Source organism: Blastocystis hominis, assembly GCF_000151665.1.
Source record: "Blastocystis hominis, Singapore isolate B (sub-type 7) whole genome shotgun sequence assembly, scaffold_2".
Classification (NCBI taxonomy): Eukaryota; class Bigyra; order Opalinata; family Blastocystidae; genus Blastocystis; species Blastocystis hominis.
Window position 1 is genome coordinate 977,827 of NW_013171827.1, and position 18,325 is coordinate 996,151.

General features: G+C 49.2%; 8 protein-coding genes; 3 read left to right on the top strand and 5 right to left on the bottom strand.

Moving 5' to 3' along the window:
- Positions 1-3,248: 3,248 nt before the first annotated feature.
- On the bottom strand, positions 3,249-4,716 carry GSBLH_T00002718001 (uncharacterized protein; the record flags this gene model as incomplete). XM_013041209.1 has 8 exons in its annotated part: positions 4,671-4,716; positions 4,574-4,637; positions 4,286-4,541; positions 4,022-4,242; positions 3,910-3,992; positions 3,792-3,879; positions 3,546-3,763; positions 3,249-3,516 (listed from the first exon to the last, which is right to left on the bottom strand). Exons 3-8 carry the CDS (start codon positions 4,365-4,367, stop codon positions 3,249-3,251), a joined length of 960 nt encoding a protein of 319 aa, XP_012896663.1. The 5' UTR covers positions 4,368-4,541; positions 4,574-4,637; positions 4,671-4,716.
- Positions 4,717-4,911: 195 nt separating this feature from the next.
- Positions 4,912-5,762, top strand: GSBLH_T00002719001 (uncharacterized protein; the record flags this gene model as incomplete). XM_013041210.1 has 5 exons in its annotated part: positions 4,912-4,970; positions 5,001-5,124; positions 5,172-5,242; positions 5,273-5,450; positions 5,485-5,762. Exons 1-5 carry the CDS (start codon positions 4,947-4,949, stop codon positions 5,760-5,762), a joined length of 675 nt encoding a protein of 224 aa, XP_012896664.1. The 5' UTR covers positions 4,912-4,946.
- Positions 5,763-6,037: 275 nt separating this feature from the next.
- Positions 6,038-8,280, bottom strand: GSBLH_T00002720001 (Propionyl-CoA carboxylase subunit ?). XM_013041211.1 has 4 exons: positions 8,238-8,280; positions 8,171-8,204; positions 6,556-8,138; positions 6,038-6,480 (listed from the first exon to the last, which is right to left on the bottom strand). The coding sequence occupies exons 1-4, from the start codon at positions 8,268-8,270 to the stop codon at positions 6,127-6,129; spliced, it is 2,004 nt and encodes a 667-aa protein (XP_012896665.1). The 5' UTR covers positions 8,271-8,280; the 3' UTR covers positions 6,038-6,126.
- A 171-nt stretch (positions 8,281-8,451) lies between these two features.
- GSBLH_T00002721001 (uncharacterized protein) lies at positions 8,452-10,282 on the bottom strand (the record flags this gene model as incomplete). XM_013041212.1 has 2 exons in its annotated part: positions 10,081-10,282; positions 8,452-10,047 (listed from the first exon to the last, which is right to left on the bottom strand). Exons 1-2 carry the CDS (start codon positions 10,120-10,122, stop codon positions 8,452-8,454), a joined length of 1,638 nt encoding a protein of 545 aa, XP_012896666.1. The 5' UTR covers positions 10,123-10,282.
- A 422-nt stretch (positions 10,283-10,704) lies between these two features.
- GSBLH_T00002722001 (uncharacterized protein) lies at positions 10,705-11,627 on the top strand (the record flags this gene model as incomplete). XM_013041213.1 has 3 exons in its annotated part: positions 10,705-10,741; positions 10,786-10,846; positions 10,888-11,627. The coding sequence occupies 3 exons, from the start codon at positions 10,705-10,707 to the stop codon at positions 11,570-11,572; spliced, it is 783 nt and encodes a 260-aa protein (XP_012896667.1). The 3' UTR covers positions 11,573-11,627.
- Positions 11,628-11,655: 28 nt separating this feature from the next.
- On the top strand, positions 11,656-12,445 carry GSBLH_T00002723001 (uncharacterized protein; the record flags this gene model as incomplete). XM_013041214.1 has 6 exons in its annotated part: positions 11,656-11,706; positions 11,737-11,799; positions 11,830-11,947; positions 11,978-12,081; positions 12,111-12,235; positions 12,266-12,445. The coding sequence occupies 6 exons, from the start codon at positions 11,656-11,658 to the stop codon at positions 12,426-12,428; spliced, it is 624 nt and encodes a 207-aa protein (XP_012896668.1). The 3' UTR covers positions 12,429-12,445.
- A 28-nt stretch (positions 12,446-12,473) lies between these two features.
- GSBLH_T00002724001 (uncharacterized protein) lies at positions 12,474-13,900 on the bottom strand. XM_013041215.1 has 2 exons: positions 13,120-13,900; positions 12,474-13,023 (listed from the first exon to the last, which is right to left on the bottom strand). The coding sequence occupies exons 1-2, from the start codon at positions 13,834-13,836 to the stop codon at positions 12,505-12,507; spliced, it is 1,236 nt and encodes a 411-aa protein (XP_012896669.1). The 5' UTR covers positions 13,837-13,900; the 3' UTR covers positions 12,474-12,504.
- A 1,456-nt stretch (positions 13,901-15,356) lies between these two features.
- GSBLH_T00002725001 (uncharacterized protein) lies at positions 15,357-18,128 on the bottom strand (the record flags this gene model as incomplete). XM_013041216.1 has 2 exons in its annotated part: positions 15,357-17,655; positions 17,912-18,128. 2 exons carry the CDS (start codon positions 18,126-18,128, stop codon positions 15,437-15,439), a joined length of 2,436 nt encoding a protein of 811 aa, XP_012896670.1. The 3' UTR covers positions 15,357-15,436.
- Positions 18,129-18,325: the final 197 nt, after the last annotated feature.

Consider the following 18,325-nt stretch of genomic DNA (forward strand, 5'->3'; position numbering starts at 1 on the left):
ATTGGCTTGCTTACTCGATCGAGCACTTTTGAATCACAGTGGAAAAATAACTTCCAAATTAGCGAGCGCTGGTTAGAGCTAAAGAGTCTATATGAGACTCAAAGCAATACGAAAATACTGAATAGCCTTTAAAGAGACATAAATGTTGATCGAATGCATGCAATCAAGAATATATCCAAATATGCGATTCTATGTTGTGAATAGTCAAAAGGAGAATCTACTAATTTGGAAGGATTTGTAAAAAAGTAAGAACTGTAGTGAGTTAAAATATACTCCAAAATGGCAATGAAATACAGATAGTTGTTGGATTTGTCCGTCTTGAGACAGAGAATCACTTTCACAATGTTGAGCGCAATATCTTCATGACTTCGAGAAAAAAGAATGATCAGTTCCTTCGCTTTCCTGAGAATGAGTTCAAAGAAAAGGAAGAAATACAAAAAATCAGGATGGTTCTCTGCCATATGAGCAAAGGTGCGTACGATGCAAGAACTCAAAAGGATACTGTCCTGTAACAAACTCTGGTTTTCAGAGATTGTTCGTCGATAACGTTCCTGTGAATAGTTGGGAGCTTGCGAGAGAAATACAACACGAATCAAGGATAGGATCGAAGACAGGGGACCTCCTTCACAAGAGCACTCTTCCACAGAATTATCGAGTTCCTCTTTGCTAAGAACATTATCTTGCATTTGCATTCTACATGCCTAATGACATATTGAAATAGCCTTACGATTCATTGTACAGCTCGAATGTTTCCACAAAGGTCATCGTCACGATCTTTTGCAGATTGTTACCCATCTGTGCCTCCTTAAAATACAAGCTTCGAAATATTCGGTGTGAAAATAACTTAACCAATTGTGACTACGTCGGTCACCACAACCAATTCAAAAACATACATGAGAGGATGATGAAACCAGTACAAGTTGTCGACAGAATCGGTTGGAAAACCATCGTGTATCATGTTCCTTGACAAAAGAGAGAAGCAGTTCCATGATAATATCATTCTGGCAATCCACATCTGTGTACTCTAGGAATCCACTATTGTTATTATTATTATTAAAGGACTGCGAAGAATTGGAGATAAATTGTTTCGTCGATCCAGAGTCATTCGAGGATGCGAGACTCAAAATACTACATGGAACATCGGAGTAGTATTTCTCTTGATCCATGAGGCTCATTCGAATTCGTCGAGTGTATTCGCCTGTTATAGGCATCACAACATAGTAGTCAATACTGTTCGCATAGAGAGTCGCCAAATAAGAACTTCCGATACACCAAACTAGGATTTTGATAGCATTGTTTTTGTTGCTTAGCCACTCACTCTCAGCAAGCTGATGACTTAGAGCCACACATGTCTCTAACTACCAATGAATGATACCCTGAATACCCACTTTGATTCCCCGTTGCAAAGCAATAACAGAGAGAAAAACAGCGGTGTACGCAGTGAGGAGGTTCCGGTGAGGCATCGCAGATGGGTTTTCGGTGTCTTTGAGTTGCCAGTACATCAAAATATCATCGAACCAAATAGCAAGTTGCCTCACAGAACCCTGGCTAAATCCAGTTCGTTGGGTTCCAGGTCGAATTACGTGAACCTTTTCGTTCATCTCGAATTTGGACGCCCAGATCCACTCGTTGTTCCCTGATTTTGGAGCGCGCGTTCGAGCCGTGAATTCAAACATTCCACATCGAATAGGAATCACTGAAACTGAAAAGGAATGAACCCTCCCGCGAAGTTCTCTTCGGATTTCTGTACGACATGAGGGGATTGCATGCCATCTGCCCGTCGAACTATACTTATCACACAGATTTGTCCATATTTGTGTTTCAATACCACGGTTATCAAATCCGTCTAATCTAGATGTTATGCTGCTTCAGACAGAGACTCATAAGGAACCAAAACTTCGATTGTGATGGTGCATGGCTCGCATAACCGAATCCTGTACTCTTTCACTGAGTCTCCATTGCTCTTGCAATATCGAATGCTAGAATTGTCTGACACAAAGCGGATACTACGTATCGAGATTGTACTCGTCGATATTTTGAAACCACTAATTTTGGTAAAACCATTTATCCCATTCGTCCCAATCATCGAAAATAGAAAGCAATTGTGAACAAAAATTCATAATTTGGGAGATAACACGAAGATTTTGATGGATGAAACGCCTATCAACAGAGTAGAGTGTATTACAGAAAGCGAGAAAGAAACACGATATTGAGTGTGGTGGTATGGAAACACGAAAATGAGTAGAGTATGCGTAGGGATGAATGGTATGCGAATCGTAAAATATCAATGACAAACAGCGAATCTTTCAAACAAGGATTTGTCAAACTGACAACTGCATGAATGTCAAAAAGAATGGCCTGCATTTTTTAGACAGAATCAGTATTGAATGATGCCACAATGAAAGGATTGATAATCAAGGACATTACAAAACAACCTAAAAATAAGAAACAACAACAACAACAACAACACAACTCCTCACTTCAATACAATCTCATTCAAACACAACACCATCGATTGATCCACCATTCATCCCCACCACATGTATTCCAACAAACACACTGTCCAGTCTACTGGCACTTCACCCCTACTACATATACTTTCGGTTGTACATATGCTCCTGCCCATTTCCTGCTCCATAGTACATCTGTGGTCCATACCCAGGATCCATATGTCGATTTCCCATTCTCGTATACATTCCTTCCGCCCCTCGATTTCCCTGATAATTCGCATAATGAGCCATCCCATCGCCCATCTGGCCTCGGTAGTTCATCGGCCCCGCTACGTCTCATTCATTCTCCGCCCATCGCCTACAATACCCCATCGCCGCGCGATCCATTCCGGGCATCCGCATCGCGTAGTTCGGATAATTCATTCGCCCCATCTCCGGATGCTGCCGATAATCCGGCGGCAGCGGCTCATATCGCTCCAGCTGCTGCCGCAGAAGCATCTGCCGCGCCTGCTGCCGGTCCGACTCCTCCATCATCTGCAGCAGATTCGGCTGCCCGCTGGGTCGCATCCGATTGAAGTAGCGGTTCGGGACATAGCCGGGACGCGTGTCCTGCGGGTAGGAATACGGGTAGCTCTGCCGCGCGGGCTGCCGATAGAGCGACGGGTCCATCGCGGGGTTCTCCATGTACTCGTTCTGCATCGGATAGCTCCGGAAAGGCTGATATCTACCGCTCATTCTATCCAGCCAGCGCAAACTCGGTGGGGTAGCGTCGATACGGATCGCGACCCACGTCGGAATCTACATGACACCCATCGTGGCGCGCCTACAGCCAAGATTCGCGGCGTACGGCGACGGATTCACCATTCGCTGCGGATCGACAGCGTCGCGCGGACTCGGCGAGCGATTCCCGAGCGGCTGCGCAGCCGCGGCGTCGTCGTCGGCCCCTCCAATATGCGCGGCAGGGTCGAAATACGGCGCGAACTCGGTGGCCGGAGGCTCCACGGCGACTTCGGTGGCTTCGCGTGGAGGCTCGAGACGATTGGGAGCGTTTCGATGGTCACTGTCGCTAGGATCGAACGAAAAACGAGGCGATACAGAGCTAATGGAAGCTCGGGTTTGGGCTCGTCGCCTTCGTCGTCGTCGGAGGAGAGACGGCGATCGAAGAGATTGAAGATCGAATCGACACCGTTCTCCGCCTCCAGCGACTTGAACTCGCGATCCATTTCGGCGGTCTCGCGCGCCACAGCGTCGCAGGACTCTTTCTGACGCTGGTCGAGGAACTGCTGGCGATCCATCTCCAGAGAGCAGGAGAGCTAGAGAGAAGACAAGAAGCAAAACGACATCGATGTTCGAAGCGTCGTTGGAAGGAAGATCCCAGCAATCCGCATCCAGCACTTCGTCGTTCGGATCGGGAGAAACGGAGACCATTCTGAAAGTGAAGAGCAGAGAATAAAAAAACTTCTTCTCGTAGATTGTGTAGGATAAAGGGCATTTCATTTCGGGAGGCTCCACTTCGGAGAGTTTCAACACACAAAGCAAGCTCTAGAGTCAAGGAAACGAAAGACACGAACATAAACGATTTTGTCATTGATCACTTGCGGCCTCAGATCCTCTTCAGTGCTGTCCGCTAAGAGCTTCTCACGGAATTCCTGTACGATCCCTTTGGACAGATCGCCACTGACGACTTCCTCTACAGACACCATATTCTCGTTTTCATTTCTGAAATTATCGTGGCGACTCGACGTCGACGAGACTGTGCGAATAAATGGAGTTCTCTGAGAATTCGAATCACCTACCCATCAGAACCAAAAGGAAAGCCCTTCTTCTTCTCCAGCTAGATCCTTCAATATCGAAATTGGAATTTGATGAGGGGAAAGAACCAGTTACGGAATTACCTCCGGTTCCAGCTCCTCCCATACCTCCAGGTGCTATACCAGATCTGTTACCAGCATTTCTTTGACGATTATTATTTATGTAACGACCACCATTGGTTCGTTGCTGGTTATATCGAGGAGTGACATACCCGTTTTTATTATCATCCTCTTGCTCATATCTCGAAATCTTTATATTGTTCATAACGTACCAAAAACACTAGGAGGTAATTCAAACTTCGAATTCAATACAGAATGTGAAAACTATTAGTAGACTGAGAATACAAAAAATAAGAAGGTAAGAGTATAAATCCCACTACAAACGTAACAAACAATCCAAATAACCCACATATCAGTAATCCACAGCAACCTGATGTAAAAATATTGCTTAAAACTACCCTACCAACAAAAGTGAGTGAAAAGAAAAAGAAGCACCCAGATTTGCACACGCGAAAAATCCCGATATTTTGGCAGTGCAATGAGCAAAATAAATTATTCCACCCATTGCACGACAGTATAGTGAACATACCTATAAAGCTATTACCTACTTCTCAAATACTTGCCCACACCTTAGGCTTTGCACATTTAAATTGATCCAAATTTTCCAAATATTAATTAACTTTTAATGTCCCCAAAGAATAAAGAACCTGTATGTGTCTAAATATTCTGATAAGAATAGAAAACCAAGGAAAACACGAAAAGAGGAAAGAAGGAAGTGGACCCCGACAAACCAAAGAAGCCTCTGAGTGGTTATATGCGATATTGCAATGAACAGCGTGAGCAGGTCAAGAAGGAAAATCCTGGTATGTGCTTCTTTTTTTCTGCATCTTTTGCTCACCGCATCATATAGAATTGAAACTTACGGAGATCTCAAAGGTCTTAGGTGAAAAATGGAAGGAACTGTCTGAAGAGGAGAAGAAAGTAGAGTAACGATGAGTATATGACACGTAGCCTTATCAGGACGCTTATGAAGCCGATAAGGAGAAGTACGATTTGCAGATGGAGGAGTACAAGAAGACTCATCCCACCGGAAAGAAGAATGCGGATCCCAACAAGCCGAAGAGACCTCTTTCTTCCTATATTATCTTCAGTAATGACAAACGTGAGGAAGTTAAAAGAAAGAACCCTGGTACGTAAAACAATTGGGTATTGTTTATGCATAGATATGAGTAACAAGGAGATTACGACTCTGTTAGGAAAGATGTGGAAGGAGCTGCCTGAAGAGGAGAAGCAGGAGTACGAGAAGCAGCACGCGGAGGAGAAGAAGGCTTACGAGGAAAAGATGGGAGAGTACAGACGGGAGCATCCTGAGCTGAAGGAGAAAACACCGAAGAAGCAGAAGGAGACGAAGAGCACAATGAAGAAGGTGTCTTCTGAAGAGGAGGCGGTGGATTCGAATGAGGAGGAATCGGAAAATATATTTGAGAATGAATCTGATTGACTTGTTTGTGTGTATAAAAGAGAGGATGTTATTGAATATTGAATGGGATGAAGGCAAACAAGATGGGGGAGGGAAATAATGATGAAACAATGTACCTTGCATCTCTTCCAAGCAAGAATAGCATTCGGTTTTGTTATTCCAAGTGGAATATTTGACCATCCTGACCCATTCCCTGCATTTCCAACTCCAAAATCGACTTTATCTTTGTACAAGTCACACTACCAACATCAATCATTCTTTCATTTCCTGTGTTTTTTCTTTCCAACAAACACTTCAGTATTCATATTGTTGTTATACGATGATTATTACTACGACTACACCTTCTTTCCTTCTTTATTCCTTCCCTGTTCGCTCGTTCGCTCGCTTAAGCGGACACATCAAAGTCCATGATGACATCGTCGAGCGCGAGGTTCTGTCCGGGCTTGAAGTAGACCTTCTTGACGACGCAGGCCTTCTGCGCGTAGAGCTCGTTCTGCATCTTCATGGCCTCGACGACGGCGAGAGGCTGTCCGGCCTCGACGCGATCGCCCTCCTTGACGTGGACCTTGACGAGGGATCCGGCCATGGGGGAGGCGAGGAACTTGCTGGTGTCGGGCTGCACCTTGGGGATCATGAACTTGCTCAGCTCCTGGGCGCGCGCGCTGCGGAGCACCACGTCGAAGTTTCCTCCGCAGTACTGCATGCTGTATCCCTCGGTGGTGGGCTCGAAGTACTGCACCTTCACGTCCACGCCGTCCACCTTCGCGCTCACGATCGGACGGTCGCTCTCCAGACCCGCGTCCTCCACCTTCACCTTCTTTCCGTCGATCTCCAGCGTCATCGCCTCGCCCTCGAACTCCATGTGCACCTTGTACTCCTTCTCGCCCACCGTCGCCACCAGGTCCTTCTCACACACCGGCTCGTACGACTCCATCTGCTGGTCGTTCGTCGCCTCCTTCGCCAGACGCTCCTGGTGCACCGCGATCGTCGCCGCGATCAGCTGCTCCGCCTCCGTCTCCGTCAGGTGCGAGCCCGTCCAGCCGTCGGGGTACTCCTCCTTGATGAAGTTCGTCGTGATCTTCCCCGAGCCGAAGCGCTTCGACCGGATCACGTCCTGCAGGAACGCAGAGTTGTGGTTCAGGCCGCGGATGATGTACGTGTTCAGCGCCTCGTCCATGCGCTTGATCGCCGTCGCGCGGTCGTCGCCCCACGTCACCAGCTTGCAGATCATCGGGTCGTAGTACATCGAGATCTGCGATCCGTCCAGAATGCCCGAATCGCATCGCACGAACTCGCCGCGCGGCTCGATGTACTTCGTCAGCAGACCCAGCGACGGCAGGAAGTTCCGGCGCGGGTCCTCCGCGTACACGCGCGCCTCGATCGCGTGCGCGTACCGCTTCAGCGGCCAGTTGATCAGACGGTCCGGCAGCTTGCGGCCCGCGGCGATCCAGAACATCTGCTCCACGATATCCTCGCGCGTCACCATCTCCGTGATCGGGTGCTCCACCTGCAGACGCGTGTTCATCTCCAGGAAGTAGAAGTTCTTGTGCTTGTCGCACAGGAACTCCACCGTGCCCGCGGAGCAGTAGTTCACCGCCTTCGCCATCATGCACGCCTGCTTGCCCATCGCCGTGCGCGTCTCCTCGTCCAGCAGCACCGACGGAGACTCCTCGATCACCTTCTGGTTGCGACGCTGGATCGAGCACTCGCGCTCGGGGAACGCGCAGTAGTTACCGAACTTGTCGCCCAGCACCTGGATCTCGATGTGGCGCGGCTCCTCGATGTACTTCTCGATGAACATGCGGTCATCGCCGAACGCAGACTTCGCCTCCTGCTTCGACAGGTGGAATCCAGACAGCGCCTCCTTGTCGTTCCAAGCGATACGCATTCCCTTGCCACCGCCTCCGGCCGACGCCTTGATCATCACAGGGTAACCAATGTCGTTCGCAATGCGCAGAACCTCCTCGTCCGAGTTGATTTCGCCGTTGAAACCAGGAATCGTGTTCACCTTCGCCTTCACGGCCAGGATCTTCGAACCGATCTTATCTCCCATAGCCTCAATCGCATATTTGCCAGGACCGCACCAGATAATTCCCTCCTTCTCCAGAGTCTCCGCGAAACGCCAGTTCTCAGAAAGGAAACCATAACCAGGGTGCACAGCGTCAGCTCCAGTCTTACGGCAAGCCTCAACGATCTTATCGGCCACCAAGTAACTCTGGGCAGACGGAGAAGGACCAATGTAAACAGCCTCATCAGCCATCTTCACGTGCTTGGCGTTGCGATCAGCGTCCGAGTACACAGCCACCGTCTTGATGCCCATGCGCTTAGCGGTCTTGAACACACGGCAAGCAATCTCTCCACGGTTAGCTACCAGGATCTTCTTGAACGGAAGCTCGCCTACGCACTCAATCCACCTCAAAATTCCCTACCTTCAGTCGCAAAACTTCTGGCAAGTTTAGAAACCTAGACTCTCACAAAACGTCACCAAACCCCTACACCACGAATTCCAGAGAAGGAACGTCCGAACATTATGCTCTCTAATTTGAAGAAAATGAATCTCTGAGTTTATTCACCAACTGGAGAAATAGGGAATCATTTGGGCGTTTCATCCTTCCAAAACCGCGGGACAATCTCCAATTCAGGAGGGGATCACAATTCAAGTGAGAGACTTTAAAACAAACAAAAATGCAACACTCACATAAAACAGCTTTTAGTCAGAGTCCGAGTCATCACTCGAGTCCTTCTTACTCTTCTTGGACGCCTTCTTTCCCTTGGCCGATTTCTTTGCCTTCTTCTTGGGCTTTTCGTCCGAATCGGAGTCCGAGTCATCGGAATCGGAATCATCAGAATCATCAGAGTCATCATCATCGGAATCATCATCATCGGAATCACTCTCGCTCTCACTCTCGCTAGAATCCTTCTTGCTCTTCTTCGCCGGCTTCTTCGCCTTCTTCTTGGGCTTCTCGTCGCTATCGCTATCGCTATCGCTATCGCTTCCGCTCTCCTCGCTCTCATCGTCCTCGTCGTCGTCCTCGTCATCGTCCGAGTCAGCCACAGCATTGCGAGGACGGTTCTCGTCGACGCTCGCCAGACCGAACTCCTCCGCGGACTTGACCGCGTCCTCCAGGTTGATCTTCTGCAGCTCGGGGAGATAGTTTCTCCACACGTTGGCCACCTGCTTGTGGTACTGCATCTGGATCAGCAGCAGATCCAGCACCATGTTGCGGATCAGCGCCATCTTGCGGTCGCGGAAGTCGTCCAGCACGCCGTTGATCTTCTCCGTCACCGTGTGCAGCTTCTTCTTCAGCTTGCCAGCGCGCTTCTTGTAGCGCTCGATCTCCTCCTCGGCGCCGGGCAGCTTCGAGCTCTTTCCGGGCGTCGACGCCAGCTTCTTGTACGTGGCCTTGGCCTTCTTCAGGCTCTGGCAGGCGCTCTGGTAGTTGGAGAGGATCAGCGTGCGGCGACCCACGGTCATCTTGACCTCGTTCAGCAGCAGCACCAGGCGCTTCATGGGCTGCACGAAGGCGCGGTCCTCGCGCAGACCCTTCTCCGTCCAGATCTGCTGGATGACGCTGATGGCGTCGTTCAGACTGCGCATCGCGTCGCCCACGACGTCCTGCTGCAGCTGGCCCATCAGATTCATGGCCAGACCCATGTCGATCAGGTTCGCCGTGAAATCGCTCTGGTGCTCCACGAACTCCGAAGCGCGCGTCGCCAGAGCGTTCACTTGCTCCGACAGATCGTTGATGTACTGCACGTACTTCGCCAGCTTCTCGTCCTCCTTGCTCATCGGCGCCTCGCCGCCCATCTGCTGCTGCACGCTCTTCTGCACCTGCGTGCCCACCTTGTTCAGGCCGTTGCCCATCAGCTTCAGCAGCTTCATACCCGCCTCCATCGGGTTGCCCTTCAAACTATCCTTCAGAGACGACTTCGTCTCCGCCTTCTCCTCAGCGAACTTCTCGTCGTCCGCCGTCAGGAACGTGCGCAGACGCTTGCTCTCCTTCAGCAGCGGATCCGCGGCGATCTCGCGCAGGAACGACTGCAGAGAGGCACGACGAGTCTCCACGAACTCGATCTCGAAACGGTTCATCGTGTTCTTCTCGGGCATCGGAGGAATCACCGCGTAGGGGTACTCGTCGGTGAGAATATCATGCAGCCACAAAAAGTCGTTGTAACGACGCACCACGACGCTCTGGCTGTAGCTGTACTTCTCGTTGGTCGTGTTCGTGTTTACAGTATAATTCACATGAGAAGACATTCCATCAGCCACACGAGTAGGGTTCGTCACTTTAATATCAAACTCAGGCTACATCCATCAGAAACACATCACCAAACCTACCTTCTCCGTAGGCATAGGAGCCGCTTCGGGAATAGCTACCATCGGCTTCGCAGGGGCGGGAGCGGGAGCGGGAGCGGGAGCGGCAACGGGGGCAGCCACTTCAGCAACAGGCGCAGGCTCAGCAACGGGCTCACTAGGCTCAGCAGCAGGGGCAGCGGCCTCAACAGGAGCAGGAACCTCAGCGGGCGGAACGGTTTGTTCTACATCAAGGGTAAACACCAAGAACAATGGAATTTACACAGAAAAACTTGACAACACAAAGCTAAGCATAGATACTACCTTGTTCAGACATTATTAATCTAGATACGAAGATATTTGAGACAATCTAATAGAAGACACCCTCTTGTGAGGCAGATTTTCAGACATTTAGCTTCTGCTCACCGGAGGGTGACATTCATGATATCCTCATTATTGCTATTTTTGTGGATGAACAGCAATTCTATTTAGGAAATAGTGGAATATACACAGCAGAGAGGAAAATAATCGATTATGATCATAGTGAGATGATCTCCCTATTTCTTGAAATGAACAGTATGGTCGTGTTCAACTAGCTATATATACACAGGATAAGCCATTCATAGCAATACTTCTCATCTACTTTTCGATTCGTCCTAGCTTTATGCCATGCAACCCCTTAGTCCAGAATATTTGAGTTTTCCTAGTCGGTTATTCATAAAACCTATTCAATCCTAAAACGATTTATAGAAAAGAATAGTGGTTTCATTCCTCCCTTTCTTCCCTTCCATATATTTCGTAAAGCAATGAGGTAGGTGTTGAGTGAAGTCGAATTTTCTAACGTTGTGCTAGTAAGGTTAACAGCGAAACTCTGAGCAAGGCTCTTGATAACATTCTGGACTACTCTGCCGGAAAGGAGATTGAGATGGACGGTGAGACTCTGAAGGGAAAGAAGAGAGGTTTCGTGGAGACCGTGGAGCTTCAGGTCACTCTGAAGCAGATTGACCCTGCCAAGGACAAGCGTTTCGCTGGTTCCTTCCAGCTCCCGAACCCCACTCGTGCTAAGATCAACGTGTGCGTGTTCGTGAACGATAAGCACGAGCAGCTGTGCAAGAAGGAGAACATCCCCTGCATGAACGTGGATGAGATCACCGCCATCAACAAGAACAAGAAGGTGATCCGCAAGCTCTGCAAGAAGTACGACGCCTTCCTCGCTTCGGATACTCTGATCAAGAAGCTTCCCAGACTGATAGGACCTGGTCTGAACAGAGCTGGAAAGTTCCCCTCTGTGATCACCAACAGCGAGGATCCCGCTGAGAAGGTGAAGGGCATCCTTCACACTGTGAAGTTCCAGATGAAGAAGGTGCTGTGCCTGTCCGTGCCTGTGGGCCATGTGGAGCTCACCAAGGACCAGCTGAAGAGCAACATCGTGCTCTCCATCAACTTCCTGGTGTCTCTGCTGAAGAAGAAGTGGCAGAACATTAAGGTGGTGTACATCAAGTCCACCATGGGACCTGTCCAGCAGATCTACTTCTAAGGAATGGAGTTACCACCAGTTTCGACTGGGAGCTGTTACCTCAACCACCCTTTCGTATCTGTTTGTTTTATACTTTATCTAGCATGAGTGAAAGCGCCTATCTTATTGACCCGATTTCAAAAGAGTATGATCTGGTAAGGGAACTAGAAGGAATTCACTTCCAGAGAGAACGGTTAGTTGATCTCGATCAATTGTATAGTATTCTCGGTGTCCATAATCCGGAAGTCGTAGGTACCAAAATGTCTATCAAATTTGAGGGTTTGGACATGGCCGAAGCATTAACAAAACTTCAAAGAGACGGACCGAACAAAGTGACTCCTCCGATTAATCTGCCCTCTTGGATGTGCTGTCTTCTTCCATGTGTCAAAGCTATACGTTGGTACGTTGGCGGAGCGTTATCCTTAGCAAAAATGCAGGAATATGACAAAATGGTTCCCAAGACAGCACGTGTGATTCGGAGTGGCCGAGTTATGATAGTCGATGCAGCTGATTTGGTAGTTGGTGATATTGTGTTACTCTTTTTGCATTTCTATTGTAGATATGTTTAAAGCCAGATACTATTGTCCCTGCAGATTGCCGGTTGATCGAGTGTAAGAGTCATCTTCAAATAGACCGTTCCTATTTCTTTTCTGAATATCCCGTAATGGAATGCTACTGTTTGCTGTTCGTGTCGTTTGTGCCGTTCATCTGTAGAAGCCAGCCTTCGAGTGCAACCCATCTGTTCTATCAGTCTGACATTTGCTTCATGGCAAGTCGAGTGATTTCGGGAGAGGCGAAGGCTATCGTGATTCGCACAGGTGACCGCACTTTCTGGGGTTACACCTGCCAGTACAAACGGAGAGACTCGTTCATCTAACCGTTTCTTCCTTTTTCTCAATAGATTTGTTTCAACAAACACACAACCCAGTGTACAGAAATCCATTCGTTTCCCCTTACTTAGCACGGACAGTGGACTTAATAATACCCACAGCGACAGTCTGTCTCATATCACGGACGGCGAAACGACCCAGAGGAGGATAATCCTGGAAGGACTCGACGCAGAGAGGCTTGGAAGGCACCAGCTCGGCCATCATGGACTTTCCGTTCTTGACGATATCGGGGTTCTCACGCAGGACCTTTCCGGTACGCTTATCCATCTCGGACATGATCTTCTCGAACTTGCAGGCAATGTGAGCAGTGTGGCAATCCATCACAGGGCAGTAACCAGGACGAATACCCGAGGGGTGGTTCATCACAATGACCTGAGCGGTGAACGACTCCACTCTGCAAGGAGGATCGTTCTTGGCATCTCCGCACACGTTTCCACGGTGAATGTCCTTCACAGACACGTTCTTCACGTTGAAACCGACGTTGTCTCCGGGCAGAGCCTGAGGAATCGACTCGTGGTGCATTTCCACGGACTTGACTTCAGTGGTCACACCCACGGGAGCGAAGGTCACGGTCATACCGGGCTTCAGGATACCGGTCTCCACACGGCCCACAGGCACTGTACCAATACCTCCGATCTTGTACACATCCTGCAGAGGAAGACGCAGAGGCTTATCCACAGGGCGCTTAGGAGGATGAATGTTGTCCAGAGCCTCAATCAGAGTGGGTCCCTTGTACCAGGGCATGTTCGCAGAGCGCTCCAACATGTTATCTCCGTTGAATCCAGAGATGGGAATGAAGGGAATACGCTCCTCCACCTTCTGGTAACCGACCTTGGTCAAGAAGCTGGTCATCTCAGCCTTGATCTCCTTGTAACGAGCCTCGGAGTAGTTCACGGACTTGTCATCCATCTTGTTCACGCAGCAGATCATCTGCTTCACTCCCAGAGTGTTGGCAAGAAGAGCGTGCTCACGAGTCTGACCGTTCTTTCCGTAACCAGCCTCGAACTCTCCAGTTCCGGCAGCAATGATCAGAATGGCAACATCGGCCTGAGAGGTACCGGTGATCATGTTCTTGATGAAGTCACGGTGACCAGGGGCATCGATGATGGTGAAGAAGTACTTCTCAGTCTGGAACTTCCACAGAGAAATATCGATGGTGATACCACGCTCACGCTCGGCCTTCATCTTGTCCAGCACCCAAGCGTACTTGAAGGATCCCTTACCAATCTCGTTGGCCTCCTTCTCAAAACGCTCAATGGTACGCTTATCAATACCACCGCAAGCATAGATCAAGTGACCAGTGGTGGTGGACTTGCCAGAATCGACGTGTCCAATGACGACCAAGTTAATATGAGGCTTTTCCTTACCCATGCTACAAAACAGGTTAGACTCCATCCCAAACGACCACACACATCAGACATTCACTCCACATACATTATTCAAATACTTCAAATTGAAATGAAGAAATTCTGAGTTAGAAACCATTCCTTCAATTTCGTGCAGTCGTCGAAATAAGCTTGTGACCAACAGAATTTCAACCCTTGACTTTATTTCGACCATTGCACTATTCTGTTTTGAATTGTCGCGTATAAGAAGAGATTGCGCCTTCCTTGCATTCGGACGAATCTACATGCTGTGAAACAAGTGTTGCTCGAAGAAGAAGGAAATTGCAGACTTGTGCTCATGTCGCTGCATAACGCAAAATAGAGTTAATAGTACAAATATACGAGTTTTTATTAAATCTAGAGCTAGTTTCCCATGTTTTTAAGCCAGTCGTTTCATTCTACCTCCAACCAATTTGATTGGACCACGTGATACAAAGGTATTCTACTAATCGATACCCCTCTTATTGGAAGTGTTTTTCGTTATTCGAGCTAGTCTGAGGTTCCTTTGTGTATTTTCCATGCTTGGCATCAAACGTACAACCGTAAATCAAGCTCAGTTGAATCTTATTCCAACCCATTCACTGGCTTCTCAAGTTGTTAATAGAGGTTCCGCGAAGCAACATCGAGAGCTATCACATTTTCTATCGGATACCGCTGTCAACCAAGTTTCTGCAACTGGTCAGGATATGAAATAGGTCGTTACTGTGTAGACATCATCGTCTATTCTACGCTATTTGTTCTAAAAGCTCACAGTGGGCTTCCTTCAGCTGTTGACACGCCTATGCATATCAAAGTGTTGACCCAACCGAAACAAGAGGGAGAAACGACCAAGACAACCGATATTGAACTTCAAGAGTCACAGTTTCTGCACAAATACTTTTCGTAATACTATTGGAACCCTAACATCAAGGACATTCTCCCTCGCTCTTATCCAGACAAATCCAAGTAGGATTGAGTCCTCTACGATTGTTTATGTCGCCTATCTCTTGGAGGAAATTGAAAAGGTGTTAAGGATGGCTGTTCCCTGCGCCCACTGTGACTCCTATATTGGGTACGGTCCGTGTTGTTCTTTGCAAAACAATATCCGGTGCTTGTTATTCGGCGTGTTTGACGCGTAGAGAGATTATTGTCGCACTGACTAGGCTCTCACTCTCTCTCGGCAATCATTACAAGATGAAGGACGAAGAGTTTTCGGCAGTATTGAAGTCTCTGGGACTGTCATGTCGAGAGGGATACTTTGAAGAGCTGCGACATGTCATTATCCAGAGAATCAACATTTCGTTCACTATCAACACCTTTGAGAACTTTGTGGCCACGCATAGCATTCTTATTCATCTCGGGCACTCCCCTTTTGCAGGACACTGCAGTGTTTGTAGACTTCAGAAGCGTATTTTGTATGTTTGTTCAGTTATACCTCCATATCGCGTGACTGACCACCATTCATCATGAAGCAATACCAATGAATCAATACCCTAGCTACCCTCCCCTCTTCTCCATCCATCCATCCAACGCATTTCCAACAAACAACTCACTCAACCCATCATTTAAATACAGCAAATAAGCCCAACTCAATCAATCAATCAATCAATCCAGTGTACATTCTCCTCTCTTTACAGCTCGTCATCCTCCTCGTCCTCCTTGCGATCCTTCTTCAGCATCTCGCGGAACTCGTCCTCATCCATCTGTTCTCCGTTCTTCAGATCCACCTTGATGCCGTTCTCGTTCTCGTCCTCGTCCTCCTCCGTCGCTTCTTCCTCCTCTTCCTCCTCGTTCGTTTCCTCGGGCACTTCAATCTCGGGCTCCAACTCCATGCTCTCCAGCTGCAGCGACTCCTTCATCAGGCTGTACAGACGCGTGGCGAACTCGTTGGGCTCCTCGATCATGAAGCCGGAGTTCATCAGCGCGCTGTCGTACAGCAGATTGGCGAAGTCGCGCGCCACGTCGCTCTCCGGATCCTCGTCGGCCATCTTCTGCAGGCTGGAAATGATCGGGTGGCGCGGATTGATCTCCATGATCTTGTGCGACTTCAAGTACTTCGCTCGCTCCGGGTTCTGCAGCGCCTGCGACTTCATGATGCGCTCCATCGTGGCGGAGTAGCCGTAGCGGCTCGTCGAGAGCACGGCGGGCGCGGACTCCAGCTTGCTGGAAATCTCCACCTTGTCCACCTTGTCGCCCAGCAGCTCCTTCAGCCACTTCGTGAAGCTCTCGTACTTCTCCTCGTAGGCCTTCTGCACCTTCTTTTGATGCTCCTTCTCGTCGCCCAGCTCGACGCCCTCCTTCGTGATGTCCTGCAGCGTCTTGCCGTTGAATTCCCGCAGGTTCTGCGCCACGTACTCATCGATCGCCTCCGTGAAGTACAGAACCTCCACACCGCGACGCTTGAACGTCTCCAGGAACATCGACTCGGCCAGCTTCTCCTCCGAGTCGCCGCTCACGAAGTAGATCTGCTTCTGCCAGTCCTTCATGCGCTTCACGTAGTTCTCCAGCGAGGTCCACTTGCCCTCCGAGGTCGACGACTTGTAGCGCAGCAGACGCGCCAGCTTGTTGCGGTTCGCGCTGTCCTCGATCACTCCGATCTTCAGCGACTTGCCGAACTGCTCCCACAGCTCGATGTAGTTCGCGTTGTCTTCAGGCTGCGTGCTCTCCACTTCCTCCTCCTCCTTCTGCTCAGTCTGCTCAGTCTGCTCCACTTGCTCCTCCGTCTCGGTCTTCTCGGCTTCCTTCTCGGCCTTCTCGGCCTCCTTCTCCGCAGCCGTTTCCTCGGCCAGCTTCTTGATCATCTCGATGGCCTTGCGCACGATCTTCTTGCCCATCACCTTCAGCACCTTGTCCTGCGACAGCTGCTCACGCGACACGTTCAGAGGCAGATCGTCCGAGTCCACGACACCCACCACAAAGGACAGATAGCGAGGAAGCAGATCGTCGAACGAATCCTGGATCAGCACCTTGCGCACGTACAGATGCAGGTTGTTCATCTTCTTGTGGTAGAAGTCCTCGTACAGATCGGCGGGCGCCTTCTTGGGCAGGTACAGAATGCACTTGAAGTCGATCTCTCCCTCCGCCTTGAAGTGGGTCCAGGTCAGAGGCTCCTGCTCGCTGTTGCGCACCAGCGTCTTGTAGAAGTTGGCGTACTCCTCGTCCGAAATCTCGCTCTTGTCGCGAGACCAGATCGCCTTCTGCTCGTTCATGAGCTCCCAGTCCCACACCGTCTTCTCCTCCGTGCGCGTCTTGGGCTTGTCGCTCTCCGCCTCTTCTTCCTCGACTTCCTCCGCGTTGCTTCCTTCCTCATCCTCCAGATCTTCGCCCTCGAACACATCCTCCTCTTCCTCTTCCTCCACAGGCACCTCCACCGTCTCCGTGTGGCTCTTATACAGATAGATCGGGAACGTAATGAACTCCGAGTACTTCTTGATCAGGCCTTCCAGCTTGTCCGCATCCAAATATTCCTTCGCATCGTCCTTCAGATACATCGTGATCTCCGTACCGCGACCCAGCGTGTTGCCCGCAGGATCTTCGCCCACCTTGAACGTCGCATCCGCGCTGGATTCCCAGATGTGCTGAACGGGATCCTCGTCGCTCTTGGATCGCACCACCACGCGATCCGACACCAAATACACAGAGTAGAAACCCACACCGAACTGACCGATCATGTTCAGATCGCCTCCAGCAGCCATCTTCTCTACGAACTGCGTCGTACCCGACTTGGCCACCGTTCCAAGATGCTCGATCAGCTCTTGCTTCGTCATACCAATACCACGATCCGTGATCGTCAGAGTACCAGCCTCCTCGTCGAACTTGATGCGAATATCCAAGTCGTCCACGGAGTCGTCTCCCAGAGCCTAGAGACATCGTTAGATAAATGTTCAACAATTTGCAAATTCATTCATTCATTCATTCATTCATTCGAACACAACAGCATGATTCAGACCGCGTTTTCACGCAAAGTGCGTTCATACGAATAGAGGACCAGGAGGGTTCGCCAGCACAAAGCTGTTCCTGGAGATCTCTATCCTCACAGACACAAGCTCATCATAATCGTACAAAAAGAAGCACAATTCACAACGTTTGACATTGCATTGAACAACTACGTACCTCGTTATTCGTCAGAGAAATGAAACGGATCTTGTCAAGCGCATCAGCAGAGTTCGAAATCACTTCACGCAAGAACACATCCTTATTCTGGTAAAGAGAGTTAATAATAATATCCATAAGACGATTCACTTCCGTTTGGAATTCATAAGTTTCCATCGTAGGATTCTCCTCTACAGCCTCCTCCGAAGTCTCGATAGGGCTTTCCTCCATAATTTCATCATCCTCCTGGGCAAACACCGTCATACCTATCAATTATCAACTCTTTCAGGATTTACTCGGTCCAGAGAGGAGCGCAACCACCATAAGCGTATAGAGCAAATACTTCAGAATGCTTTTCATCAGTTATTGCACAAAGAAAAAGTAATCTGGGGAAAATGCATATTCTAGAACAACTCATTTGCTTGGGG

Excerpts from the sequence above, each read along its gene's own strand:
- GSBLH_T00002720001 (XM_013041211.1), bottom strand. The coding sequence starts at position 8,270 with ATGTTCGGACGTTCCTTCTCTGGAATTCGTGGT. Across the intron at positions 8,205-8,237 it reads CCTTCTCTGGAATTCGTGGT|GTTTCTAAACTTGCCAGAAG; the intron begins GTAGGGGTTTGG and ends GTGAGAGTCTAG. Across the intron at positions 6,481-6,555 it reads TGGAGATCGACGGAAAGAAG|GTGCAGTACTTCGAGCCCAC; the intron begins GTGAAGGTGGAG and ends GTGGACGTGAAG.
- GSBLH_T00002724001 (XM_013041215.1), bottom strand. The coding sequence starts at position 13,836 with ATGGAGTCTAACCTGTTTTGTAGCATGGGTAAGGAAAAGCCTCATATT. Across the intron at positions 13,024-13,119 it reads TTCATCCTCCTAAGCGCCCT|CCCGGTATGACCGTGACCTT; the intron begins GTGGATAAGCCT and ends GGTATCCTGAAG.